This window comes from Amblyomma mixtum, chromosome 3 (assembly GCF_055824585.1).
Source record: "Amblyomma mixtum isolate Tamu chromosome 3, ASM5582458v1, whole genome shotgun sequence".
Taxonomy (NCBI): domain Eukaryota; kingdom Metazoa; phylum Arthropoda; class Arachnida; order Ixodida; family Ixodidae; genus Amblyomma; species Amblyomma mixtum.
This window is the reverse complement of record NC_143014.1, coordinates 427738276-427764890: the sequence shown is the minus strand read 5'-3', so window position 1 is coordinate 427764890 and position 26615 is coordinate 427738276. Positions and strand designations below refer to the sequence as shown.

The 26615-nt window shown below is 45.1% G+C and overlaps 1 protein-coding gene and 1 long non-coding RNA gene across 5 annotated transcripts in view; one reads left to right on the top strand and one right to left on the bottom strand.

Moving 5' to 3' along the window:
- The window catches only part of LOC149358010 (uncharacterized), a 49034-nt gene extending 44223 nt beyond the window's left edge, over nucleotides 1-4811 (bottom strand). For both annotated transcript variants that reach the window (XR_016291913.1, XR_016291912.1), the window contains exon 1: nucleotides 4327-4811. This is a non-coding gene — a long non-coding RNA (uncharacterized LOC149358010). The remainder of the gene's footprint in view (nucleotides 1-4326) is intronic.
- Nucleotides 1-26615, top strand: part of LOC149358009 (uncharacterized) — a 91588-nt gene that overhangs the window by 4846 nt on the left and 60127 nt on the right. The window contains exon 1 of one of the 3 annotated variants that reach the window (XM_089585011.1): nucleotides 8434-8590. The exons of 1 other annotated variant lie outside the window; for it this stretch is intronic. Coding sequence is in view for 1 of the 2 variants with exons in the window: in XM_089585010.1 (XP_089441136.1) it covers nucleotides 13990-14112 (123 nt within the window). In the remaining variant the exon portion in view is untranslated. Of the gene's footprint in view, nucleotides 1-8433; nucleotides 8591-13848; nucleotides 14113-26615 lie in introns of those variants that run through there. One more of the 3 variants, XM_089585010.1, reaches the window with a different exon arrangement.

The following is a 26615-nucleotide window of genomic DNA, read 5'->3' as shown; positions in this document are numbered from 1 at the left end:
CAACAAACACTCGCGTGATAGCAGACCTGAAAAATGACAATGTTAATAAACAAACTCGCCTGAATATAAGGGAAAAGAAATAGTAAAGACAAATGGACACAACTGCAGTACTCTGGGATGAAATGACGTGATACAAAAGCTCTGTTTTTGGTTATGAAGATGGTTGACACTGTTAAACGCCATGAAACTGGTTGATGAAGTGAAGTTTTATATTACATTTAGTGGCTGTTTGCAGGTCGATTTCCATCATTAATAATTTGTTCAATAATCTCGGAAGGCGATTTTCGACGCTATCTAGCCCGTGTGTTAGCCTGGTGAATGGCACGTGCCATGTTCCTTTATTCCGAAATACATACCCCCTGTCAGGAAGGCTTTTTAAACTACATAAAGACAAAAATGCATTGTTATTAGTTTTTAAGCTATGTTTATATCTCATCGACAGGTTAAAGTCATATAATGTTGGAAAAGGTATAATTTTGTATTCATAATAGGTATTATGTAATGGGCTTTCACTTGGAATGTTGACTACGTGACGAAGGGCTTTCTTCTGCGGAGAAAAAATCTTATTTATGTTTTCTTTTGATGTTGTGCCCCATACAAGTCCGCAGTAATTTAGCTGAGCATAGAACAACGCGTTATATATTAATAGCTTAAATTTCAGTGGTAAAATATAACGAAGCCTCCAGAGTACTCCTGATATTTTGGCAAGATTGGTTAATATATGCTGCACGTGTGAGTTCCATGATAAGTGCTGATGAAATGTCACACCAAGTGTCTTTGCTTCTGAAACCACTTCAATAGGATTATTGCCGATATGAATGTTAAAGTTGTAGATAATTGGCTTTTGATAGGGTGTAAACAGGACAGCTTTGGTTTTTGCACTGTTGATCTGCAGGGAATTTCTATTGCTCCATTCGTATAGGTTTTGTAGTGTCAAATTTACGTTATTGCACAAATCACTGGGATTATCTGACTGAACAAAAATACTTGTGTCATCGGCATAAACAATAAGTTGTGATTCCTCGGCTATATTCCCTATATCATTTATATACAAGTTAAAAAGCTGTGGCCCCAATATGCTGCCCTGAGGAACGCCTGCATTCAAGTTCATTAGAGAAGAAAAATTGTTATTTATAGCAACGCACTGTTTTCGGTTTGAAAGATATGATTTGAGAAATTCCAAGGCAATGCCTCGAAACCCATAAAATTCTAATTTTGCTATCAGCGTTTGGTGATTTAAACTGTCGAATGCTTTTGTGAAATCTATGAAAATGCCCATTATTAATTTCTTATCCAAAAATGAATTAAGGATGATTTCTTTTTGTGTTAGTAAGGCTAACTCTGTGGACATACCTTTTCGGAAGCCAAACTGGAAAGGGGAAATTAATGAATGCTTATTGCAGAATGAGTCCAGCCTCAGCAATACTAACTTCTCAAGCGGTTTTGAGAGAACGGGAAGGACAGATATGGGGCGATAGTTTGAAAATGCATTTTTATCGCCTGATTTATAAATAACAGTCACTTTAGCACGTTTCATGCTATCGGGAAATACACCTGATGACAAACATAAGTTGTATATGTGATTGAGCACAGGCAAAATGTAGTCTAAGACAAACTTGATCGGTGTAATTCTAAGACCATCAATATCTCTTGTGTTGCTATTGCTTAGTGATGTAAAGACCGAACGTATTTCATTCTCAGATGTTGGATAAAAAAAAGCGGTATGTTCGTTACGATTACGCAAGTAGCTCGTCACACGTTCATCATGACCACTTTTTACTAAGTTAACAAAATAGGAGTTAAATGCGTCTGCGAGTTGAAAGCCCTCGAGGGTTTTTCCGTTTTGTGTTACTTGAATATCGTCATTTCTCGATTTATTGCGGTTCATGATGGTATTTAGAGCGCGCCATAGCTCATTGGTGCGATTATTTGCCCTGCCAAGTAAGCTGTTAAAATAAGCCTGTTTTGCATTTCGAAGAAAGCGCGTCACGAAATTTCTGTACTTTTTAAAATTAGCGAGGTCTGCTGGGTTCCTATTTTTTATGAATTGCGCATACATGGACGTCTTCTTACGGATCATAGCAAGGCATTCGGCCGTAATCCAAGGCTTCCGTACTTTTTTAGGTTTTTTAACATTTTTAATTTTGAAGCAATCCCTGTAAACGCGTTTGAAAATATCGAGGAAAATATCATATGCCTCATTTGCTTGGCGAGATTCGAACACGGCGTCCCAGTTTGTAAAGGAAATTTGAGTCCGAAAATTATCAAGCGCATTAGGAGATATGTCCTCAACTGTGAACGTTTCTAGAATAGCTTTTCTTTTATTCTGAGTATTAGCATTCCAAAACATATATATTGGCAAGTGGTCGCTTATACTAGTCGCACTAACACCAGCCTTTATATCGTCTATGTAACGGTGGGTGATGAACATATCTACTAGTGATTCTGATTCTACTGTGATGCGTGTTGGCTCTGTAATGAAGTTCTTGAAGTCGTGTGACTCAAGGAGTAATGTGAAATCCTGTGATGCCGTACTGTGTTTAAGGAGATTAATATTTAGGTCACCACCTATAACTAGTTTTAATTGGTTGCTATTGACAAAAGAGAACATGTTTTCCAGGAACTGGTAAAAGGCATCTAGATTTCCAGAAGGTGGGCGGTATATAACTGTAAACATATTGCAGCCACAAACGACAGAAAGTGCCTCATAATTTTCATTTGAGATTGAAAAATCTGATAGTAAGCTTGCGGGCAAGCCGGCTTCCACTAGTTGTAGTACTCCTCCACCGCGTTTGCTTTGCCTATTTAAATAATAGGTAGTGTACCCAGGTAGGGTCAAGACATCATATTCAGTTGTAAACCAAGTTTCAGTTAACATTACAATCTGAAATTTAAAAGAGAATTCATTAAGAAATTGCGATATGTCATCGTGCTTATTCCTTGCTGATTGTACATTACAATGGAAAAAACCAAAGTTCCCCCCTACCTGGGGAAAAACAACGTCATGTGGTTCAATCATGGCGGGCTTAGGAATAATGCACGTTTTGTTGCCGCGAGAAAGAACAGATATACGGTGGTAGGAATATCGGACACACGAACACTTTTCATCCTGTGATCAATTTTGGGGGGCGTATTCAGGTTGCCAAAAATGGCTTCTATTGAGTGAAAGCCTGAATGATTAGGATGGGCTGAATGGTATTCATGAATCAAAAGAGTGACGTTGCCGGACGGGCTTGCGCATGTAACTTTGGGAGTGATAACTGTATCTGCTCTTCGGACAATAAGTGGCCTTCCCGTCATGAGACCATGATAACAAGGGTAACAAGAAAATTCCGAAAACACGGCAGCATAATCGCGCAGAAATGTTTCCATGACTGATAAGACTGAACTCTGAAATCGCTTTGTGGCACCCGGAAGTTGTTTAAATGATCTTGGACAGGTCAGACATACGAAAAATTTTAAGCAATGGCGAGTTTTCAGCTTTTCGTGCAAAAATGCGGCCGTTTCGAACCCAAACAAATTTCCATCCAACCTCGCGTTTTCGCGCCACCGCGCTTCCGAGGAGCCTTTTCAGCTGAGGACACAGATGCTCATTGACCTAGACGGTGTCAGTAGTGTCTAGACCAAGGTCAGTTCCCACAATGTTAGCTTTACGAGCCTTTTCCAAGACTGCGTCACGTTTCTTGCGGTGTACAAACTGGACAACAATGTTTTCATGGCTAGACTTTTTGGCAACTGGCACACGGTGCACAATTTCGATGTCTGATGCATCGATTGGCTCGCCGGCCTTTTCGCCAATCTTGCCGAGAATGTCTGCAAGATTTTCCCATTGTCGCACAGGGACACCTTTGATCTCTAAGTTGCAATTTCGGGAGTATTGCTCACACTGAGTCAGCCTGTCCTCATCAGTTTCCAGTTTCGTTTCGAAGGCCTCATGCTTTGCGTTCAGGGATTGATTTTCTTCTCGCAGTTTTTCGTTTTCTGCTTGCGTAGACTCCAGCAATGTTTTACTTTCCTCGTACTTTTCACTGAGGAATTCCACTGTTGCTTTAAGCTCCGCTATTTTATCTTCCATTTCCTGTTTACACTGTGCAAGGTTTTCCTCGAATTCAAGCCTTAACTCTGCAATAGCAGCCTTCGACATATTAGAGGTCTACAGCAGGTAAGAAAGTTTCACACAACACTGTCAAGAGTTTGATGTGCGGGGAGGCTGCTAAAGGCTATGCACAGAAAGTAACAGGGAAGCACAATCAGGCAGCAGCAGCAGCAGCAGCAGCAGTGGCGAAGGTGCACTAAAACAGACAGAGTAAATATAAGGTCACAAACCTGCGATGTGCAGAGTGAATGGGTCAGGTATACAGCGCAAGTGCTGTGCCCGCTGCCACTGCTGCCAAGAAGCGTTGACGGTAGATTTTCCGGTTATATAGCGGTAGTCCAAGATGCCACCCACTGCAAGGGCCAATGGGCGTTTCAGCTGCCGGCTGGCAGCGCCGCAGGACGGTTGAGAGCTACCGCTGGCCACGGGCAGAAACAGTCGGCGTTCCGTGGGATAGTTCCGTGATACGGGGATGCTTCGCTATCAGGAATCCAAACAACCTGCGATGTGCAGAGTGAATGGGTCAGGTATACAGCGCAAGTGCTGTGCCCGCTGCCACTGCTGCCAAGAAGCGTTGACGGTAGATTTTCCGGTTATATAGCGGTAGTCCAAGATGCCACCCACTGCAAGGGCCAATGGGCGTTTCAGCTGCCGGCTGGCAGCGCCGCAGGACGGTTGAGAGCTACCGCTGGCCACGGGCAGAAACAGTCGGCGTTCCGTGGGATAGTTCCGTGATACGGGGATGCTTCGCTATCAGGAATCAAAACAACCTGCGATGTGCAGAGTGAATGGGTCAGGTATACAGCGCAAGTGCTGTGCCCGCTGCCACTGCTGCCAAGGAGTGGCAGCGTCCAAGAATTGAAGAAAATTGTGAGATACTTTTACAGAAATATTAAAGGCAACGGCCCATCCTTCTGATATGTAGCAAAATATTTCTTTCAAAGTATTTGCATAGATCACATTGAACAGTTTAGACAGATTACTGCGTGATAATGACAAGAAAACTACTTTCACTAAAAGTTCAGTTTTGCTATCAAGAAAAGGTAAAAATTAATTACAGGATCGCCACCACCAAGCAGTTTTCTTATGCAAATCGTCGGAACGGCTTTAATCGCGCGGATCCGGGAGGCTAGCTTACACCGCCATTAACTTCAAACGGTGATCACAGAGTCATTTTCGCTCTTCACGAATTTGAATGAAGTGGCAGGGAATTTTTAATCCATCAACAAATGCGTCTTTTCGTTTCTGGAGAAACATCAAGGTAAGCCAGAAAGAAGCATAGAATTGATTTTTATTTTGAACTAAAATTGGACGGAGTTGTCTTCCCTGCCCCTTTAGCGCTCAGTAAAGATGCAGTTGCAAGGAACATGCATTAGTTGTCAACATGCCAGGTCGTCATCAACCATAAAAAGCTGTACATAAAAGCAGTTTTTGTAAACTGGTTATGCTGCCAGACGTACGCAAACTGCGAAGAGAATTGTCGTCCTAATATCAGTAATTAATCGATTATTTAATTAACTTCTTATGCACGCCAGTTAGCATGCATATTCATATTGAAAACTTAGAGGTTGCGGCATTTGATGACTACTCTGTTCAAATTTAGTAACGCGCTTGTGATCCTTAGATATGCCCGTCTAAAATTTCAGCCCACTCCGTCTAATTATTCATGCGAGAGCGTGGCACTCAGCATGGAGCTCCTCCCTGGCGAGATGCAGCAGTTGCCTATGGCACTCCGTCCGCCAAGAATGTGGACCGACGGGTGACGGTGACTACTTTCCCTTCTTGGCCAGCGGTTTCGTTCTTGGCCTGCTGAGCGGGCGACGTGAGGCGAGCTCTGTCTCTTTATGCGATTGTTATTAGAGTAGGTGATAAGACGTGTTGCCGCTTTAGATTTCGCATGCAATCAAGCCCAGCGATACCGCACTGCTGGCCAAGGGCGAAAAGCAATCACCGTCGTCTGTCACTCCATTGTCTTGTCAGACGGAGCTCCGTGCGCAACACCTGCGTCGCACCACGGAGGAGCTTCATGCCGAGTGCAGGGGTCTCTGATCCGTAATTAGATTGGGCTGAAATTTGAGACATGCGTATCTCAGGGCACAGGCGCGTTACTAAAACTGTACAATATAGAACAGTCATCAAATGCCACTGACTCTAAGTTTTCAATATTAACATGCATGCTAACTGCTGCGTATAAAAAGTTAATTATCTGTTCTAGTTAATTACTGACATTACGATGAGAATTAGTCTCAGCTTGCGTTCGCCTGGTCGAATATTCCATGTACAGAAACAGCTTTTGTGTAGTGCTCTTTGTATTTATTTTCAATTCAAAATGTCTAACCCTGTATAGTTTCAACCACAAGCACTAGAAGGAACATCTCAAGTACCCTGCCTAATGAGGAATACGTAGTTACGTACGACGCGTTGCTGACGAAGATCATGTGATTCAGCGCTCCCTAAATCTCGAGAGCACACATAACTCCCTCCCCCTTCGGTCCCCGTCCCTCATAAAAAAAAATGCGGTGATCGAAAACTCGAACTATTTTCCTGGAAAGCAAGAATGGAGCACACAAGGATAGTTTTATACGGCTGCAAATATTGCGTGTACGTCTGTTTCATTGCTTCGGGCGACTGCTTTGCTGTATGGATGCCATTTACGTTTTCCCTAATTTTTGGAGTAATTACTTTCAAACAGTGGAAATGAATGGCTCCTTACATGTCAATGAAAAGTCAAAATTGTAACCTCTACCTAGATATCCCAGCTAAATGTAACCAAGCTTTTAGAAAACACGGAATGTCCTAGCCCAGTGAAAATAACTGAGATCTGTTCGGAGTCGCCTAGCCCAGTCGGAAGTAATTTTTTAGTTTTCCCTCAATTTATTAATTAGTAAAGCATAACTTGATAACTTTTTAAATATTGGCTTCATGAAAAAAGTGTCAGTACAGAAGTTGTAGATCGTCGTGAAAAACATTTGACTGAATTGCTTGCACTAAGCTGCTGTTTGTGTAACGCAGTTTTTTACCGACCTTAGCATAACTCGCACAATAAAAAAGAAAAAGCTGCCCCATGACAACGGCCCCACTTCAACGTCTCGGGACACGTCTCAGAGAATTAAATCAGCCTTTTTTTTCCGGAGTGCTCTCTCCGATGAGGCTTTGCGTGCACACTGGGAGATGTGAGCCAGCGGCTGGTCACGTGACTGCTTTGTTTGAAGGCCAAAAAATAAAGCTACGTAAATTGTACTTTGATCTAAAGAGTGCTGTTAGCTGTTTCTCGAGACGTTCCACAACTTCTGCAATGACACTTTCTTCCCCGAGGTAGTAAGTAAAAATTTAGCTAATTAGTCCTTAATAATTAGAAGAACAAAATATACTGCATACTATGCTACGCGACTCTGTACAACCCTTTGTTGGCTTCACTGGGCAAGGACACTCGACCTTTTTTAAAAGCTTTGGTTAGATTTAGCTGGGACGCCTGTAATTAAATTACTGCAGCATTCCTTCTAGTTAGCAGAGCTTAAATCAAAATGTAATGAGAAGAACCGACGAAAACTAGCTCCTTGGTTACAAGTTAGCACACACTACTGTAAATATCTAGGGCACTGATAAAAACAATAAAAAGGACAAATGCGCTGTTATTAAAAAGGTGCTGCGGCTCTGATAGCTTTCTTTTTGGACTGTTGGATAATGGATAATATCGATTGATATTATCCATTGTCCTCCTCTTCATTCATGGTTGCCAGGAGAAGTTCCAGTAGACCAAAGTTTATGCGTGCTGTAGTCCGTCCACTGGGAGGGTCCAGACCTCTGTCTTGTCTGCGGCAGGTGCTTCAAAACACTCTGCAAGGAGAACGGCGGCATTGAAGAAGAGACTGGGTTTATGCACCAGTTTAGATATGGTGTGTTAGAGCCGCCGCCCGCCCCTTTGCATATATCTATCCGGTGTGTTGTCTAATGCACTGTGTAATTTCAGAATTTATTCAGCTTGTTATTCCCCCAGCCAAACGCCGGTAGCAAAATGTTTTAGGACTGCGAAGGCATTACTTTCATCACGACGTCCTGAGCCCACATGCACAAACACATCGTAAACAAAACACGAGAGGGGTATGCTTGACCTTATGAGCGCCTTATTGCGCACAAGGCTGTGTTATCTCGGTAAGGTTGGAGACCTAAAGCAATAAAAATTCTGAGACTATCTTGTCGTCGACAGTAGATGTATGCACAGATGCTGATAGTCGCACTCGGGTCTTGGGGAGCGTCCCACATCAGCTGCTTTTGTTTCCTGGGCTTTCCTTCGCGAACGACAGCGCGCTCGGCTTTCCTTCACCCTTTTTATGTATAGCGACCCGCGCGACCAGAGCTTGTTACTGGGCGTGCTGATGGATGGCGCCGCGGGATCTACGTCGTTGGCATGGAGGAAAAAAAGAAGACAAAAAAACTCAGGCGAGAGCGTGACATGGCGTCGCACGGCCTGATAGCGTCGCGCGGCCTGCTTTCGTAAGCCAAGTGCTCATGAAGCCATTCCCTTCCCCGGTTTTTCGCTGTCCGAGTCAGTCCCTATTGTTTTGATGTTGGTGTGTTTCATACTCCATCTCATAAGTTCCTTGCAGCGCTATGGTAGAAACCTGTTTAGCTAATCAGGACAGCGCGTTAAGCATGTTTCTCCGCGACTCATTGACTGCTCGCGGCGTAGATAGATATGGTTAGAAAAGAGTCTCAATCGAGGCTTTCTACCTGCCATAAGCCTAGGCAGGCCTACGCATGCTAAACGCAAGCTTGTTGAGGGATGGTACTTCATTTGTCACATTTGTATTTTTAGTTCAACATAAGCAACGCAAACGAAACGATAAGCTCAGCCTAGTGGCGCCACCTAATTGTTAGTACGGGAACCATATTTGTCAACAAACCGATGCTCCTGTTGGGACTACAAGAGGCAGAATCGTCACTGTAAATAAAAAAAAAATAAAGCGAATTTACGCTCATATGTTTTATTATAGGCAAGATGTGACGAAGCGAAAGCCGAATGGTCCATTTGGTTCCAGTGAACATACTCAGAACAGTAGTAACAACGACGAATTCTGTCCGAAGCGAGGGGCCCTGCTTCGAAGGCGGTCGTTCATTTTGGAAACAATGTTTCAACGTACGCAAAAGTCGCGCACGCTAAAAACGGGAAATTCCGCACGTAACGCGAGCGAACTTTAAGGCTCCATATGAAATAGCGTTGTGCGCATGCGGATTTTAAAGCACGCTATCCCATATACTCGCACGTATGCCTATTTTATGCTGGCACTACATTCTGCAGCGTCGAAACGTCGCCTGTGCACTCGTCGCAGCTTTTGTAGTTCTGCGAGGAACTACTGAGATGGAGCATAGAGCGCGCGTCTGCGTGGCTCCTGGCGCGGGCGTCTACAGCTAGGAGGTTGCAGTCAGTTTGCCGCGCTCGTCCGCGCATGCGCGCGTGTAGCGGTGGTAGGTATCACCGCACGTTTTCACGCGGAGGGACTGACTTTCTCCTTTCTACTTTATGACTAAGCTTCAAGGTTGGCGCCGTACGCGTCCTCCTCAGCAATTTTTCCTCCATGGTCGCCAGTGTGTGCGTGACGTAATGAAGCCTCGCTCATGAAGCCTCGCTCACCAGCACTGCACGTGCGCCTTTCGAGCTACAGGGTAGAACTTAGGCTCCTTCGCGCCGCGCGCTGGCTTTTACCACTGCACGACCATGAAGACGCTGTTGTTGCCACTTTCGCTGCTTTGGTGGCAGCGCAGCACGTAGGCACCAGGGGTGGGGGAACTGAAAGTTCCGCCAATGTTAATTAATGTTCGGCTCCGTCTTCTGCTCCATTCTCGCACCAAGCCACCCGCTGCGCGCCGACGACGAGAGCTAGAAGCTTAATATCTCTCTAACAGTGAAAAATGTGTCGCAATTTAAAATAAAGCACATTAGCCTGTAACTTGATTAATGGAGTGCTACACGGAAACATGTCCTTATGTTCCCATGATATTCACGATGTAATTATTTCGGAGAACTCATTGGTATTGAACTTTGAAGCAAAAATTTCAGGGGGCACTTTGACTGTCTAAAGTGCGTAGAGGCGAAAGCGTTTTCAGTACCACTTTCGCTCTTCTGTGGCACTGGTGGCGTCACATATAATTGAGTACTAATTACTAAGTGATGACAACTCATTAATTAATGGTTAATTACTGGTTAATGCCTGAATACTAATTAACTGCTAATTAATGACGCTTAAGCTTCCCCTTTAGGAGTGGGACGCGACAGCGTGTTGTAGCGCTGCCAGGGAGTCCACGGAACACCACCACCCGACCGGCACGATGCCTTGCCCTTTGAACGCAACGCTTTTTGAGGAAAGGAAATGGCGCAGTAATTCTCTGTCATCTCGGTGGACACCTGAACCGCACCGTATAGGCACGGAGGAAAGTGGGAGTGAAAGAAGAAAGAGAAAGAGGGTCCGTAATGAAGAAACTGTAAATTGTATTTGAGGAAAGGAAATTACGCAGTAACTGTCTCACATTTCTCGGTGGACACCCGTCAAAATTCAGGGGGCACTTTTTTCACCTAAAGTGCGGTCACTAATGTGTGGTTAAGATATTAAGCTACGCTTCTAAGAGTGGAACGCGACACCATCATGCAACGCTGCCAGGGAATCCATAGAACGCCATCGCCCATTCGGTTCTACGCCTCGCTCGTCGGTAAATTGGTTTTGAGGAAAGGAAATGTATCTGTCTCCCATATCTTGGTGGACACCTAAACCTCGCCGGAAGGGAAGGGAAGAGGATGGGAGTGAGGGAAGACACCGTATTCACTAGACGCGCCTTCGTTCATACCAAACCATCGAGCTGGCATGGCGGAGTGGATAGCATGCTCGTCTCGCACTCTGAAGACCGGGGTTCGATTCCTGAGCTCGACCAATTTCCTACTCGGTTTTATTTATTTATATGGCCTGACTAGAAATGTTAATTGGGCTAATTGGATAATTAAGCAACTAATTAAACTCAGTCGCACCTACTTGGAGCATCAGTATACGATCCCTTGAATTGGTTGCATGGTTACTAGCCAAAGTACAATTGGCCCGTTTGAAATTCGCGCACTGTGGCGTCACGACCATTTCGACCAATTGAAAAGCGTGACATTTCTGTCGACAACTCCTGCTTACAACAATGAGACATTAAAGGCTTCCGCCTTAATAATTATACCTTACCGATGTAGCAGTAAGACTGAACACGGAAACATAATAATACCTACACCGTGAAAGAAAAAAAAAGTTGTCTATGTGTTTTGTAACCTTGCAGTTTTCTTCTGCTTAGAGTAATCCACAATTCAGGGTGTCACGAGAAAGGCTTATTACTCACGATCTCCGCAGCACCTCTGTGTTGAGTATATTGAATTCCTCCATGTTACGTTCCTGCAGGTAATTGTTTGATGAAAATGCAATGGCTATGTCTATTAAGCAGAGCCGATCACCTCTTAAACGCTAGGTGAGCATAAACTTTGCACTGTCATCCGTCTTTACTGTGCCATGTATTTGTATTTACACTATTCATGCTGCACTTTAGAGTTCTTGGGACTATCTACAGGGAGTCTAGAAGTTGTTCCGTGACATCAAATTATTTTTTAAATGCGTGTAATGAAGGCCTTGCAGCATGCTGACATGCCATACTGCAGTTTCAAACACTGCATGTAAAATGTTATGATAACATTTAATATCGCTAAACAAGAGCAGAAAAAAAGGCCAAATGGGATTGATGTAGAAAAGATCATTCTGTTCGAATGACATTAAACCTTCGTTTTTTAGACGGGTACACGGTTATTACAAAGCACCCACTGGCCTGCTAGCTAGCAGGCTGTTCAACAAATATTGAGTGGTTAAAAAGTTTACTCATGATTACTTAACCAGCCTACTAGTTCGTTATTTTGGCTGTATTTTAGCTATTTGTGATGCGCTACACTGCTGACAATGTTATGCCGCGAAAAGCACTGTTCTATCTCAAAAAGCCTGTTTTAAAAATTGCTGAGCATTAAGTGGAACACCCGGCGTAGGAAACCTACTTTGTCGCATATAAGAAACAGATTACGAACTAGCCTTTCGTGCACAAACAGTCGTCCAAATGATTTGTCCATTTTGTAGAGTCCATGGCTTCTCAAGAAGTACTCCATGGGCGAACCCAAAATACCAACGGGCTATTCAACCACGCCGTCTGGGAACGCGCACCAGCGAATGCCTTCCTTCGAATGGACATCTCAAAATCACTTAGACAGAGGCCGAATTCACTAACGGCAGCCTGGCCCGAAATGAAAAAAAAATATCAATATATAAACTATGTGACCAATAATACGCAAACACTGCTGAAAAGACTCACTCTACAGCTTTCTGAGCAATGTCGTAATCTTTTAAACACCTTAATATCAAACATAAAAGGTAAAAGACATAGATGCAAGATTTTAACTCAAAAAATAAGAAAACGATAAAAATGTAGCGCCAGATCGAGGGGCTCGCACTGCCATCATTCCAGCCTACAGCGAGTCTTTTTTGCGGTTTTCAAGACCGCCATTTTTTTTTTCACTTAAACATGGCATTTATTACAGAGTAATGCTTTTCTATGTACATAAACTATGCCAGGTCTTTCAGGGAAGTCCGTCACTAATTTTTAAAAGTAGTGTTTTGAAGTATAGAGAAGCTTTTTGTGGCGCAGCATTACCAGCGTTGACGGTCGTCAACAAACAGGCGACTCACGTTAACCACTAAAGTGATTGACTAAATAATAGTAGTTAACTTTTAACTTTTACAGATAGGTGCCTGATTTCGAAGAGAGATTTGTAGCCAGCCTATAGTAATAGCCATATCAGTTTTTAGAATTTCGAAAAAGCGATTACCCTCGGCGCTGTGGCTCACCACATTTGTGCTATTTCTCGCGCCGTTCGAGAACCGCGCTGCTGCTGGGAGCGCAAAGCGACGTCCGTAAATACCGCAATACTTGGCGGCGATGTGCTGCGTGATAACGCTCCTAGCTCGAGAGACGCTAGGAGGGCAGCGTAGGCAGTGCAAGGAGGACGGCGTGGTCTCGAGAATTTTCGGTTCCACCCGCTCCGTCTTCTGCTCTCGCGCACATTCACGTGCATGCCAACTGCTGGCGGACGATTGGCACGTCACTACCCACGTTTCCTTTTCGTCCGCTCTCCGATCGGTCGTGTGGACTTCGCTTTGAAAGAAATAAATTTTGAAAGTGGCATAGCATAGCCGCGGTGGCATTTGGCATATATTACCATTCCTTTCTCGTGATATACATCACTCGCCAGTACTGGCAGCCTCAGGTCGACGCTGTTACTTCAGCCTGTGGCCCACATAGCTACAACTTTGCCAGGTGAATTCCGTTAGTCTTGGAACAGCAAGAGAAAACTATGACAGCGGTGACAACAACAATCCTCTTGTGAGCGATGACATGAATGCTAAATGAAACGAAGGTGGTTCGAAACCATTGGGACGCGGGCGTGTTTCGCAACCGTTAAATCATTGCGACACTTAGCGTCTTTGGGCTATACTCTAAAGCTGCCTTCGGGCGACTTTCTCTGTCAACGAGAGGTGGAGAGAACGCAGCCAGCCTTGGCTGTCGGATATGCGCTTGATTGGAACATCAGCTATTATGTGCGCAGATATGATGCGACTTGCACTTTACCACGTGAGGAGATAAGAACTTCGAGGAACGAGGAGACGCCGGAGATATATAGATAAGCACTGCAGGGCCTTCTAGCTGCACTTCCTTGCCGCTGGTTCTTTGTGTTCCGTAAGTTGCTTTAGGGGCCTGTGGCCTTAGCGGTTGGGCATTCCGAGCGGACCTGCACAGATACGCGTATCACACCTCCAGAGCTGCACGTTCAAGACATGAGGGCCCGAATCGAAGATGGTGTCGTCTATTCGCCTTACCCCGACGTCGAAATGCTAAACTGCTCTTTCTACGAGGCAGTCAAGAAGGCTGCCCTCAAAAATCCGGGGAAGCTGGCTCTGGTGAGTACGTATTGCTGAAAGCCTGTGGGCGCGCATTTGTGAGCTGGTAGCGTACTGATACTGCATGTCCACGATAGCATATATGCTCTATGCGAATGTAGCGTGATGAAAGAGGTATAAAATTATTAGTTATTCGAGAACGCAACATCAAGATGTCTCCAGGCCAGCGACCCCGATGTTCTAAGACGTGGAACGTCGTGACATGCAGTTCAGTACAGCAGAGAAGCAGGCATAGAAAGCAAAAAAAAAAACTATTTCACGTATTGATACGAACGTATTCTTATTTACGTGAAATGCAAACAATAATGGTAGCAAAACATGCTTAAAGGGGTCATGACATGGTCTAGCAACAATTCGTGTTTTTGCATTGAAGCTACTAGAAAACGACGTTATTATGCGTATTTAAAAAAAGAAGCAGGGCTCTATGCGCGCATTTGAGCTAGAAATTGCAATTTGAAGTTATCGGCTCTAAGCCCCTCCACCTGGCATTGACAGCCATTTTGAAGCAGCCTGAGTGCCGTCATAGACTGGCAGCGTCGTCTGCTACAAAACTGAATGCGCGCGCCCAGAGCCATATATTCCTTACTAGAGTACGGCCGTGGTACATTGTGGTGAAGTCGCCTAGACCGGGCAGAAGCTGCACAGAAAAGGAAAGGACAGGTGCTTGTTGCCTTTGTCCTCATCCAACTTCGCCCCAGCGGACCCCAAGCCTGAACAAAGAACAACTCACTCCCTTACGCTTATTACGCCCGCAGTTCAGTTGTTCACTTGCGAGCAAGCACGTGACTGTCAGTCCGGGTCGTCACCAAAGAGGTTAAAGACAGTATTTTTATAACCGCCTTTGTCGTCACGAACCGCGAGCGTGCCAGTTTTGCCGGACTTACGCACGCTTCTGGACAAATTTTAAAAATTCAGTTACAAATTACTCGCTGTACCAAATGAGCTCATATTTTGTCCAGTTTCTCCAAGAGAGATAGGGAACAACATGCGATAAACAGCTTGAGTCTGAAAAATTATATCATGGCCCATTTAAGGGAGGACCAGTACAAAAGCAGCGTACAGAATGGCGCAAGTTGGTGACAGATGACTTCGTTGAATCTAAGGATACAATTTCTTAAGTGGCATTTTTGTCTCGAAGCTGGGAGAACAGAAATGCTGATCACCAACTCAGGGCAACCCGGTCACAATGCAGAGTTTTGGCTCAATCATTGTGCTTAGGTGAAAGTCCCTGTGTTCGCCACTGTGACCGCCGGAATATTTTGCGAGCAAATTACGTGTGAGTCGTGCTAATGATAGTCTTTTGAAGCATCAGTTGGCTATACACTGCTGCAGACACAGGACAAAGAGAGGCAACGGCACAGGGCGTTACTTGCAACTAATATTTTATCGAAAATCGTCATGGCTTTCATAGAGAGAGGCACGTGTGATCTTACAATCAGGTAAGATGGAATGGGAAGCACAAATAGAAAACAAGACCACTGGCGAGACAAATAACACCAATGCGCATTGGAAGCTAGGGGAATGCTCAGCACAAATGACGCAAACTACACACGAAAAAGATATCAGAGTATCTAAAACATGATGACCGCACGTAGAAGCAAATACAAGTGAACCACAGCTGAAAGGAACGAAATGCACGTCAAAAGAAAAAAAAGACAAAGCAACCAAACGGTCACGTGTCAAGGAAACCCCGTTATTTTTGGAGGATGGAAAGGCAAGCCAGCTAACACATTCATCTGTTTGCGAGCGTAAGATGGCAGTCGCCTCTCCAATCTCTCTTTCAAGTTATTCCTTCCATCCTTGGGGGAGGCGTGGGGTTCGAATCTGCCTCTTCGTTGCAACAGTTGTCGGGGCTGTTGCCCTCAGTTGAGCCAGACCCAGATTACTGGTAGAAGGAAGGTTGTAGAGGCGATTGCCATCTTACGCTCGCAAACGCAAATATTAGTTGCAAGTACCGCCCTGTGTCGTCACCTCCCACTGTCTTACGTCTGCTGCGGTGTATAGCCTCCTGATGTCTCACCAACTGGCCTACACATCTACCCTCCTAGTTTGCTGAAGATAATTTAAACATCATTTCCAAAAGTTTCAAAGGATATGAAGGCTGCCGTTAACTTCAAGCCCGCTAGTTATTTTGGTTTCGCTCGCTTAAACGAGATTATCTGGTTGATTTGCCTTGTTGCATATAATGTGTGGAATGGTAGAATTGTAGTCAAGAAAATCCGAAGCATTTGTTTGTGTCGACAATTCTGGAAGCATGGGCATAGTTCCAAAGGTTTAACATTTTTAATTTCGGCATCAAGCATTTGCTCGAAATGTTTACACCGTATTCTGTGCACCGCAGCCGACTGCTCCCGTTAATGCAGACGTTTCCATAGCGACATTTTCAAGAAATCAAAACAAGTGCCAGATGAGGTGGTGTTCTCCGGATGTAGTTTATTTTTAAAAAATGACGTTTTTATGCGAAGCATACTACTTTAGCTACCACTTCAGCCCTTCACCGTGGTTATGCGCCTCCAAATCACGTGACACATGACGTCACACCACGTGACACGATGACGTCACGACAGTAGAGAAACGGGGGCCCACTTCGCGCTGTCGCTGTGGTTGTGCGCCTCCAAATCACGTGACACGATGACGCCACACCACGTGACACGATGACGTCACGACAGTGGAGAAACGGGGGCCCACCTCGCGCCGTCGCTGTGGTTGTGCGCCTCCAAATCACGTGATACATGACGTCACACTACGTGACACGATGACGTCACGACCGTGGAGAAACGGGGGCCCACCTCGCGCCGTCGCTGTGGTTGCGCGCCTCCAAATCACGTGACACGATGATGCCACACCACGTGACACGATGACGTCACGGCAGTGGAGAAACGGGGGCCCACCTCGCGCCGTCGCTGTGGTTGTGCGCCTCCAAATCACGTGATACATGACGTCACACCACGTAACGCGATGACGTCACGACAGTGGAGAAACGGGGGCCCACCTCGCGCCGTCGCTGTGGTTGTGCGCCTCCAAATTACGCGACACGATGATGCTTCACATTCTCCAGGCTTAACCAAGTTAAGCCTCAGCCATTTTTTTTGTGCCAAAGCAACAACTTGGCTATTAGGCACAGAAAAATGAAGAACCGCAAATTAATTTTGGTCGCATGGGGTGCCTTAACAGGCACGAAAGTTACAGTGCGGTGACGTTTCTGCACTTCGCTTCCATCGAAATTCCTCGATTTAACCCGCGAGCTTGCACTCACTAGCCATTATTGCGCACTCTCTATTTACGTCATCACCGTTTCCCACGTCTTCTTTTATTCTCTTCTCATTTGCATTTCCACATGCTGAATTGAGGTCACATATTTTCTTATCAGTCCGGCATCTAATCGTTGTTTGAACAGCCCTTATCAGTGCCCTTCCTGTAGAGAGCACAAAAGCGAATCTGGTTTTGTAAGAGCGCTACTGTTTCGTTCTAAAACTCTTGCCAGGCTGTGTAAATCTCCCGGAGCACACCCATATTGTTCACCTCCATCACACGGCCACAGAAACACCCCCTCCAGAACACCCTCCTACGTGGGCCTTATGTTCCCTGTTCACGTGGGCGAAGCCCGTTCTGGCCAGCAGCTGGACGCGGGGGGTTTCACCTGCTGAGTTCGTATGCGTATAAGCGTCTTATGCAGAAATCTTTGCAAAATACGGTTACTGTCGTCGGGTTGGAAGCATGCATCCTCGATGCACGGTTATATATGCAACGTTGAGCGCATTAGAGACCTTCTCCAGAATGAATGGTGTCGCGTCGAGAGCGGAAACGTTGGAATTCGTGCGTGTAGTCCAGTGAGAACGTTAATCACGTGGGCCAGTATATGGGCGCTCTTCAGAATGCAACCTGCGAAGGTCGTCCGATCGACGTGGGCGTCGTTCATGTTGTTTCGGGAGCGGGTGCTTGCTAGGGGTAGGGTGACGGGCGCATGTAGCTATCGCCTCAATGTCTGCAGTGGGGAAGGGCGGATAAGCTGACAACGTTCACAATTAAGCGACTACATATACGAAGCGATAGCGAACAGATTAGAGAACTATTTTTTCTTTTTGCGATAAAAGAAGGATTGGAGGCTTTCTAGGTGTATTTTTCTGGTCAGGCGAAAAACCTATGTTCTGAAAGAATTTTTCACAATGTAAGTTTTCGAAATCTAGTTAGCTGAATACCTGTGTCCTCAGAAATACCTGCGCACATAATAAAGTTCAGCTTTTCATAATTTATATAGCGTTCAGAAGAGACATGAAGAGGCTTTTTTTGCTAAGAAAGGTTGGCAGTTGGGCTCACTCGTTCGTTGTAGCCTCATTATATGTATAAACGCTGTACTGGTCGCTATTATTTGTGTCTTCAAAGATGTGCAACCTTTTCGAGACCGCATTAAGGAGGCGGATGACTTGCACCCTTTACTTATTCATTTGTTTCACTGAGCCTTAGTAGCTGAGTCAGTGATGCTGGAAGGAATTGAGGTTTTTGGGGAATGTCTAGCCTGCAGAAACCACCCCTATACAGTTGGAAAAACCAGTACTGCTACTAAACTTGTTACTCAAGGTATCACGCAGCGTATATGTCTAAATTAGTAAAATATGCTATGCGCCAAAATGATGGAGCATAAAATGGTAATGGTAATAAACTTTATTTAAATGGACTTATACAATTGTTTGATAAAACCGCAGAAAATCAAAGAAGACAATAAACGACGCAACAGCTGAAAATCCGCGATGAAACCTCATTACCAGGAATTCGGGACTACCGCTTTTAGTTCTCTGGGCTGCCACTATGTGGCTCATGACACATAGTCATGAGCCAATGACCGTGTGGCTGCAGAACAGAACGTGATAGGCCGATATTCTTAGCGGCACTGGCTGGGCGCTGTCCCGAATTGATGGTCGATATTAGCAGAAAGGTGGTTGTAATTCGGAGCAATAGCGCAAACAGGACAAGGTACCAAGAACGAGTAGACACACGTAGCGCTGTGTGTCTACGCGTTCTTGGTCCCTTGTCCTGTTTGCGCTATTACTCCGAAGTATGAACCAACAAGCCCGAATTTCAACGTGGTTGTAGCCTCGTGAAATATACGGCATGAATGAATGCAAAACATCGTTCATTTAATAGTCGTAGGATGCTCCATTATTGTGTTCGGTAATATCAAGGCGCAATCCTTCCACGAAGTTTTGTGGTGTGTGTGTTGTAGCTGAAAAACGTTTGCTTTCTCTCTCCTAGAAGAAAAGTGGGAAGCCCCCTTCGGGGCACACGGTGCGATTACTTCGCCAAAACATGTTGTGGAATATTGAAGCGCATTCAGAAACCGGTGCAGACTGCCCAGAATCGTTGCTAAAGGTGACATGTTAATCCGTCTTATCCATATTACAGAGCTTCTTCAGTACTGTTGTTTCATGTGTTTCAGCATTTATATGAACCTCACAACGTTATATGGTGATGTTTGTGGGTTAGCGATGAGTGTGGTTAAATGCCATGTGAAATAAATAAATAAAAATGAAATAAACATCCGCAACTGAGATTCGAACAAAAGTTGAAATCTGGGTTAGTTGGTACATTATACTTAAGAAAAACCAGCCAAAAAGACGGGGACAAAGGAGAGACGAGGCACACACAACGACTGGACTATCAACTGTGCTTTATTGAAAAAACAGCCAGTCTCCAAGAAAACCCAACAGAGCATGCGCAACTCAACGGCACCGCAAAACCAGCACAAAAAACAACAACAGCGATCTCGTAAGATAGTCAAACTGCGGTGTCAACGGGACAAGTAACCTAATTCTTTCTGCATCAACGTGATAGAAGCCGTGCTAACACAGTTATCTCCATGATTGCTAATGTGAAATGCTTCGAGGATTTCCCGCTCAACCTTACCCTTGCCTCTACCGAGAAAAGTGACATTGGAAAACAACGGGTAGCACCCGCAATCGCGGCAATGGCGAGGCAAGTTTGCTCCGTCAGCCGGAGTCAGAGAGTTATGGTGCTCTCGTAGCCTTTCATTTATACACCGGCCAGTTTGACCGATGTAAACTTTTTCGCATGTCAGCGGAATCTTATAAACTACCCGTGTCGCACAAGGAACATAGCAGTTTTGATGCCGCGTCGAACAAACAGGTGGTCTAGTTCTGCCACGCGCGACACGTGAACAAAGGCTTGAAAGTTTGCAAGGAGCAGAAAAGACAACATTGACACCTTGTCTTGCAGCAACTTTTTTGATATTGTGGGAAGCCCCATGCACATAAGGCATCACCTCAGAGATGCGGCTGAGATTCGAACCTGCGGCGGCTATCACCGCTATTGTTTTTTCAACATGATATTGATTATTACGATGCGATGTTTTATGTACATGACCTGTCTACAAACATTAGGAAAACGATGGCAAATCAACAAAGCTATGCAACGAAAAACGAGAAAAGAGTCAGTGCAGAGCACATAACTAGCACATCATAACACGACACATCTAAGCAACAAAGAACTAGAAAAAAGGCAATAACAACATAACACGAAGAGTGAAGGGCACTCCGGTTCAAACTCGTTCTGGGCATACAATTCTTTTAGGTGCGCAATTATTCTGCAGAAATGGTCTTTAGCAGAAACAACAGATTCACAATGTCGGTCCATCATGAGTATATATTTTCGACAGGCTGTGTAATCAAATTAAAAAAACATACCTAAGGGTTTCTCCAAAAATGGCAGTCCAGTGAGGAATCGTGCAGAATGCGGCGTGAAATTGTCTTTTTTTATGTCTGTTGCATGATGTTCAAGAAAAGTATTGCATTTTTGCAATTGATGAAACAATGCTCAATCGTGTCAGGAGCTTCACAAAGGCGACATGTTACCGTAGACACGAAAATACTCTTTTTCTTTATAGCCATGTTTTAACCGGCAATGTATCAATGTGTAGCGTAAAGAAAAAATCTTTTTGTACATGGCGAGAGGGCAATTTTTCATACTCTCTTGTGTACGCCATGCGCCGGTATACCAAAATACACAAAGCTACACATTGGCATAGGAAAGAGCATACAGATCAAGTCCTTGTACAACCGTTGTTCGACACCGAAAGAAGGAACTCAGGGGAAAAACGAACAAGTAGGAAACGAACAGACAATTGCAGCTCATCCGTGAATCCCCACAAACACGGGCAATCAGAAACATTCAAAACGCTTTGATGCTCGGTAAAGCATGAGCTAAATTTACTTGCAAGAATGCACGCACTATGGGGTGTGTAGTCTCCCGGAAAAACATGAAACGTGAAACTATCTGTCGGATATACACGTGGACTAAATCGAGGCCGCCAGCGCTTACAGGCCGGAAAAGGTTTCCACGCCTCAGTGATTAAAAAGCGAATCCCATATACAAGTTGCGAAAACTCTGTGGAAACGCTGGATATAAAGACTTGTGCAATGAATAATTTGCAGTACATAATTACGTACTAGGCTATCACCGCAGCCGTACACGTCTCGTGTTAAACTGCAACACACTCTCGTGCTGTGAATTGCACATCATCTTCATCACCTAATACTACTTTCAAACTAATATTCGCGCTTTGAGCTAAATGGAGGAAGTGACAGAGAGATGTGCGCTGCATGCTTTGGCGTGGAAAACGCTTTGGCAGAAATGCGGCACTCGAGCAATACGCGTTGGCGTCGACAACATTGCTTCTGAAACGCGGTACTGGAGCATAGGCCGGCGGGGTACATTGCGCAAAATTGGCATTGACGACGAAAAAGTTTAAGACGCACATAAATGGCTCCCTGGGCAATGGACACCTCAGTCGTCCATTCAGGTACGTAGCGATGCTGTCTACCTGCGAAAAACTGTTCTTTTGCGCACTATTTCGCGCTTAGCAATGCTAAACCGCCAGCCATTTTTTAAGTGCGGAAATAACTCGACCGTTGACGGAATTAATTTTTTTGTTACACAATCAAGGAGCCACATTTTCTAACGACCTATTTCATTTTCCATTCATTTGGCCGTGACGTCAGTCGTGACGAAACACCAGCAGGTGGGAAAGTAAACGGCCAATCACCGACAGAACTGGTCCGGTCACGGCGTATACCCTAGGTATACCCTCCGGTCGCCGAAGCCAGTCCCTTCGAGTGACGCCGACCACGCTACGCCAACCAATTAATTTGTCCTACAGCCGGCGCCAAGTTTCTTGGCCGATTCTGTATTATTGCTGATCACGTTTGTCGGACGTGTCAAACCATGGTCAAACGCGTTCTTGTGCGCCGTCATTCGTCGGTGTCGGTACTGGTCCACCAATGTGACACAAGTGCGGGTGCGCTTAAGCGTGCAGGGATATGGAACCGCGGGCGTGTTTTTGTGACGGCGTACCGGCATGATGTCTTTTCCCGAGGGCTACGTCATTGGGATCAGCGGCTAATAGCTGAGGACCAAATGAAGGAAAAATGATATGGCTCCTTAGAAAATACGGCCCCAGTACGCCACCCCTATACACGCAGTAACATTCCCAATGTGGAAAACTTGATATTCAAATATGTTAAACGAAAACCATGCTTCAGTCACTATGATAATATCGGTATCACTTGGCCATGCAAGATAGTTCAATTTGTCTTAATTATTTAGTATATTTCTAACGTTGGTAAAGTTTATTTAAGCGAAAAAGGGAAACTACATCCATTACATGGGCACTGACCCTCCGCTGGCTGCTGTTTTGCTTACCGCTTGAGTGGTAGTTACAGGCGACACCCGATTTGGATAGGGTAGACACATGTTAGCGGCGAGACTATGGCCAGCTTTATCACACTGGCTAGAAAGTTCGTTGTCAGCACGAGTGTCCAATCTACGGTAGTGCTCTTGCACGCAATCACTCGGCCTGTAGTTCTTGTATCATATCTTTTCGGCCTGTAATTTGTGGCGGAGACAGTGGAATACAGATGACAGCGATAGTGTCGTGTCTAATGCAGTTGCTATTTCCAGAGCCTATCGGATGCCATGTTCAAGGTTCTCGGCAGCAGACATGCGTTCTTTTTGTTTTTGGCGCTGTTTGTGAATGTCCTTACTATAAAAGGACCCAAACCCAACAATTACGGGTTAGCATTCTTTCTATTCAAAAGAATTCCCAAAAATTGCATCGCAGTAAAGATTCACGTAAGCTTGCTGCTCCAAAGCGCCCATATTCTCCCCCTCTCTCTGAGCTCGCCCTGCATGTTGCGGCGACCCCTGTCCCTGGGTTGTGAACATATGTCCTTAGTTGACCCTGGTAGGCTGTACCTACAACATTTTCGTAGAACTCTCCAGTTCACGTTAAATGGTGCCCATTCCACCAACCTGCCCATGCCTCCAGCCATAAGAGATTTCAGTATTATAAATAATTTCAGCATTTTGTTAATGTATTGAAATTACACGAGGAGTCGCCGTGCATAAAGCTTAATTTCCTTCTTTTTTTTCGTTTGGTCCCCTGCTTACCGCCGCTGCTTTCGCTGACGTTGGCCGTAAGGGATAACACTGCATTTATCCTGGTAGAAACACGCCTATGTGCCATTAATCGCAGGAGCGCACCTCACGCCCTTACCGAACAGGCTGACAGAGGCGCATCGGTGCCGAAGCACGATGAAGCCTTTGAAATGCCTGACGACCGTTTTCTACGCTGATCTAGTCTTGCGATAAAAACTTCGACAACTGTGCGAGGAATCGGGGGAGAATGCTATCTGTGACACGGTTGAACTGGATGCAGCGCTGCCGCGCCGATACCGGCTGTGCTTGTGATAGGCCGTTTGCTTCCCCATCTCTTGTGGCCTTCATCACGATTGATATTATGGCCAAAAACGAATGAAAAACAAAACCAAAGGTTACAAAATAAAGCCGAAGGTTGATTTTTGCGGCACCAGTCACTCATATATGAGTGACTGGTGCCGCAAAAGCGATAACAGCAATGTAGTTTTTTTTTTCGGTATACGTAGAGTCCGGTCACAGTGTAGGCCTATGCGACGCCGAGCGATGGTCGGTGGGCTGCTCGGTATTCAGATGTCGTCGCTGACGCACCGGTCTAGCTGTCACGCGAGACCGACGACGACGCCAGTACGAGCAACGACCGCGTATCAGGGTTAAGTGTAAAGAGTCAGTCAGTTGGAACGAGAATAGTGTGATTGGGGGCTAGCTGGTATGACATTCTATGACTTAAAAATTCTAAAACTTATTGGACCTGATGCTAGCTAGCCACGATGACATGCGCGACGTGCGTGTACCAGTGAAGATGCGACTGTGGGCAACGAATTTGGATGTTTTCATTAATGCAAGTGGTGTCTGAACGTGGTTTAGGTAAGGCGATTTAGAATCAATTACTAGGGACATCGGAGGAAGCAAATATTAGCTGGAAGCGCTGATCCTACGCGGAGCGTTTTCCAAGCAGGCGAAAGCACAATCAGCACTTATTGCAGTGTTATCGTAGTGTGTAAACGAGTAGAACTACAATTTTTCAGCTAGAGTACACAATATCAACGATAAGGACAGCGCACCTTGCGTTTCATGCCAAGCAGTGCTGTTCGTTCACAGCTATGTAAACAACCTCAGCACTGGGCTAATGTTAGCGTAATCGTCGCATTCCCTGGGGGACTTTGCGCACACACAGTAAATGCTAAACGATCTACTGGTATCTTGAAGCACTCGTTTAGACGGCGGCAACTATTCCTCGTTGCGGGTAGTGAAACATTCGAGTCACGTTGGGTTTTTCCAGCGGCTCGGATCTGCAAAAGGGTTCTAGGAGTCGAAAGGAATATATGCTTGCTTACACACGCACACATGCAGCGGGGAGGCCGTCGCATTTGGCATTTTTCTCTGCTGCTTTCATGCGGCAAGCTTACTCTAGTGGCACATCGTGATAATTTGAGTCTAATTATCGAGCCGACGAATAGCGGGCAAGAACTCGGAAACCAGCGACAGAACGCCATTCTGTTCACGGCGCACATTCGCGAAGGCATGCACGACGCGTGCTGCTTTTCACATACGGGAGCACTTGACACTCTAAAGAGACCACACTCCTAATGTATGAATAACATGCTGCCAAATGTAAATAATACGGCATGCGCAAATATAGGCTGTCATGGCCACCAGAATGGGTCAGGGATCAAACACGGGTTAATGACATCTTAGTAGAAATCAAGAGGAAGAAATATGCTTGGACAAGGCATGTAATGCGAAGGCAAGATAACCGATGGTCATTAAGGGTAAGAGACTGGATTCCAAGAAAGGGAAGCGTAGCAGGGGGTGACAGAAAATTAAGTGGGCGGATGAGATTGACAAGTTTGCTGGGATAGGATGGCCACAGCTTGAAAAGGACAGAGTTAATTGGAGAGATAAAAAAGAGGCCTTTGTCCTGCAATGGATGTTGTCAGGCTGATGATTATGATGATGGTGATGGCTTGTTACGAATGTTAAAATAGCCTTATGTTTTGTAGAATAACGTAAAACTTAACGTTGCAATTTGGCATATAACATATTTCTGTTGCTCAGTGTCACCTCCCTGACACCCTTAGAGCGTGCGGGGGTGGCTGTTGCGGTCTCAAAGGAGATACCCTGGACTCAGCATGGCAAGCGCAGCCAGAAACCGTCCGTCCGTCTCAGTCCGTCTGCGTTTGAAGTCTGAAAAAGGTTTTTGCGGCCTATTTAATCTACATCCGCTGAACTCGCTCTAATACACCGTTGGGAAGAAAAGCTATAGGTAAGGCTGCGGGTATACGGCTAGGGGTAGTAATGACCGATCAGAACATTTGCCATCTGCTTTCCGGAGAGGCCTTACAGGCGTTCCAAGGAAAAGCGAAGAGTGAGGAAACCGAATGTATCAGCACAAAATTCTCTCACGGCTATATCCAGAAAAGGCAGATCAGCACTTAATCGCCTAATAAGCACAGATGCCAGGAAGGAGTCGTTTGTGGTTTTGAAAAGTAATAACCTTGAAACTATAGTTGGTCGACGAAAACATGGAAGGATTTTAACGTAGCTGAACCGAATAGACATGCGAAAGCATGTGTTCATTCTTCGTTTCTTCTTTCTGGCATCTGCCTGTGCAGGCAACCGTGTTTCTCACTCTTCATCTTCACACAATCCCTCCACTCGGCAGCAACTAGCGCATTGGCTTCCTCCCTTTGGCTGCAGCTGGCGCGACGCTCCTCCGAACTTACGCGAGTTACTCCAAGGGTTCACACAAGATCCTTGGTTAGGTTTGATCCCGTTAAGTAGTGCTTTCGCTCTAAAATTGCACGACAGATTCACCAGACTATATTAAGGTATCAAAAACTTTGGTTAACGCATAGGCTTCCTTTGATAGCGCCCCAGAAAGGTCACGTAAATTTATGTACCGCATTTACGTTTTTCTTCGCAAAATGCGACATTTACAAACATATCACAGCGGAAAGTTGCAACGAAGATGTCGCGAATTTCTGTCCATACAGACAGGAGGTGCAACCAACGCATCAAAACCTGCATTTTTTTATCAGAATGTAAGATGGCGACAA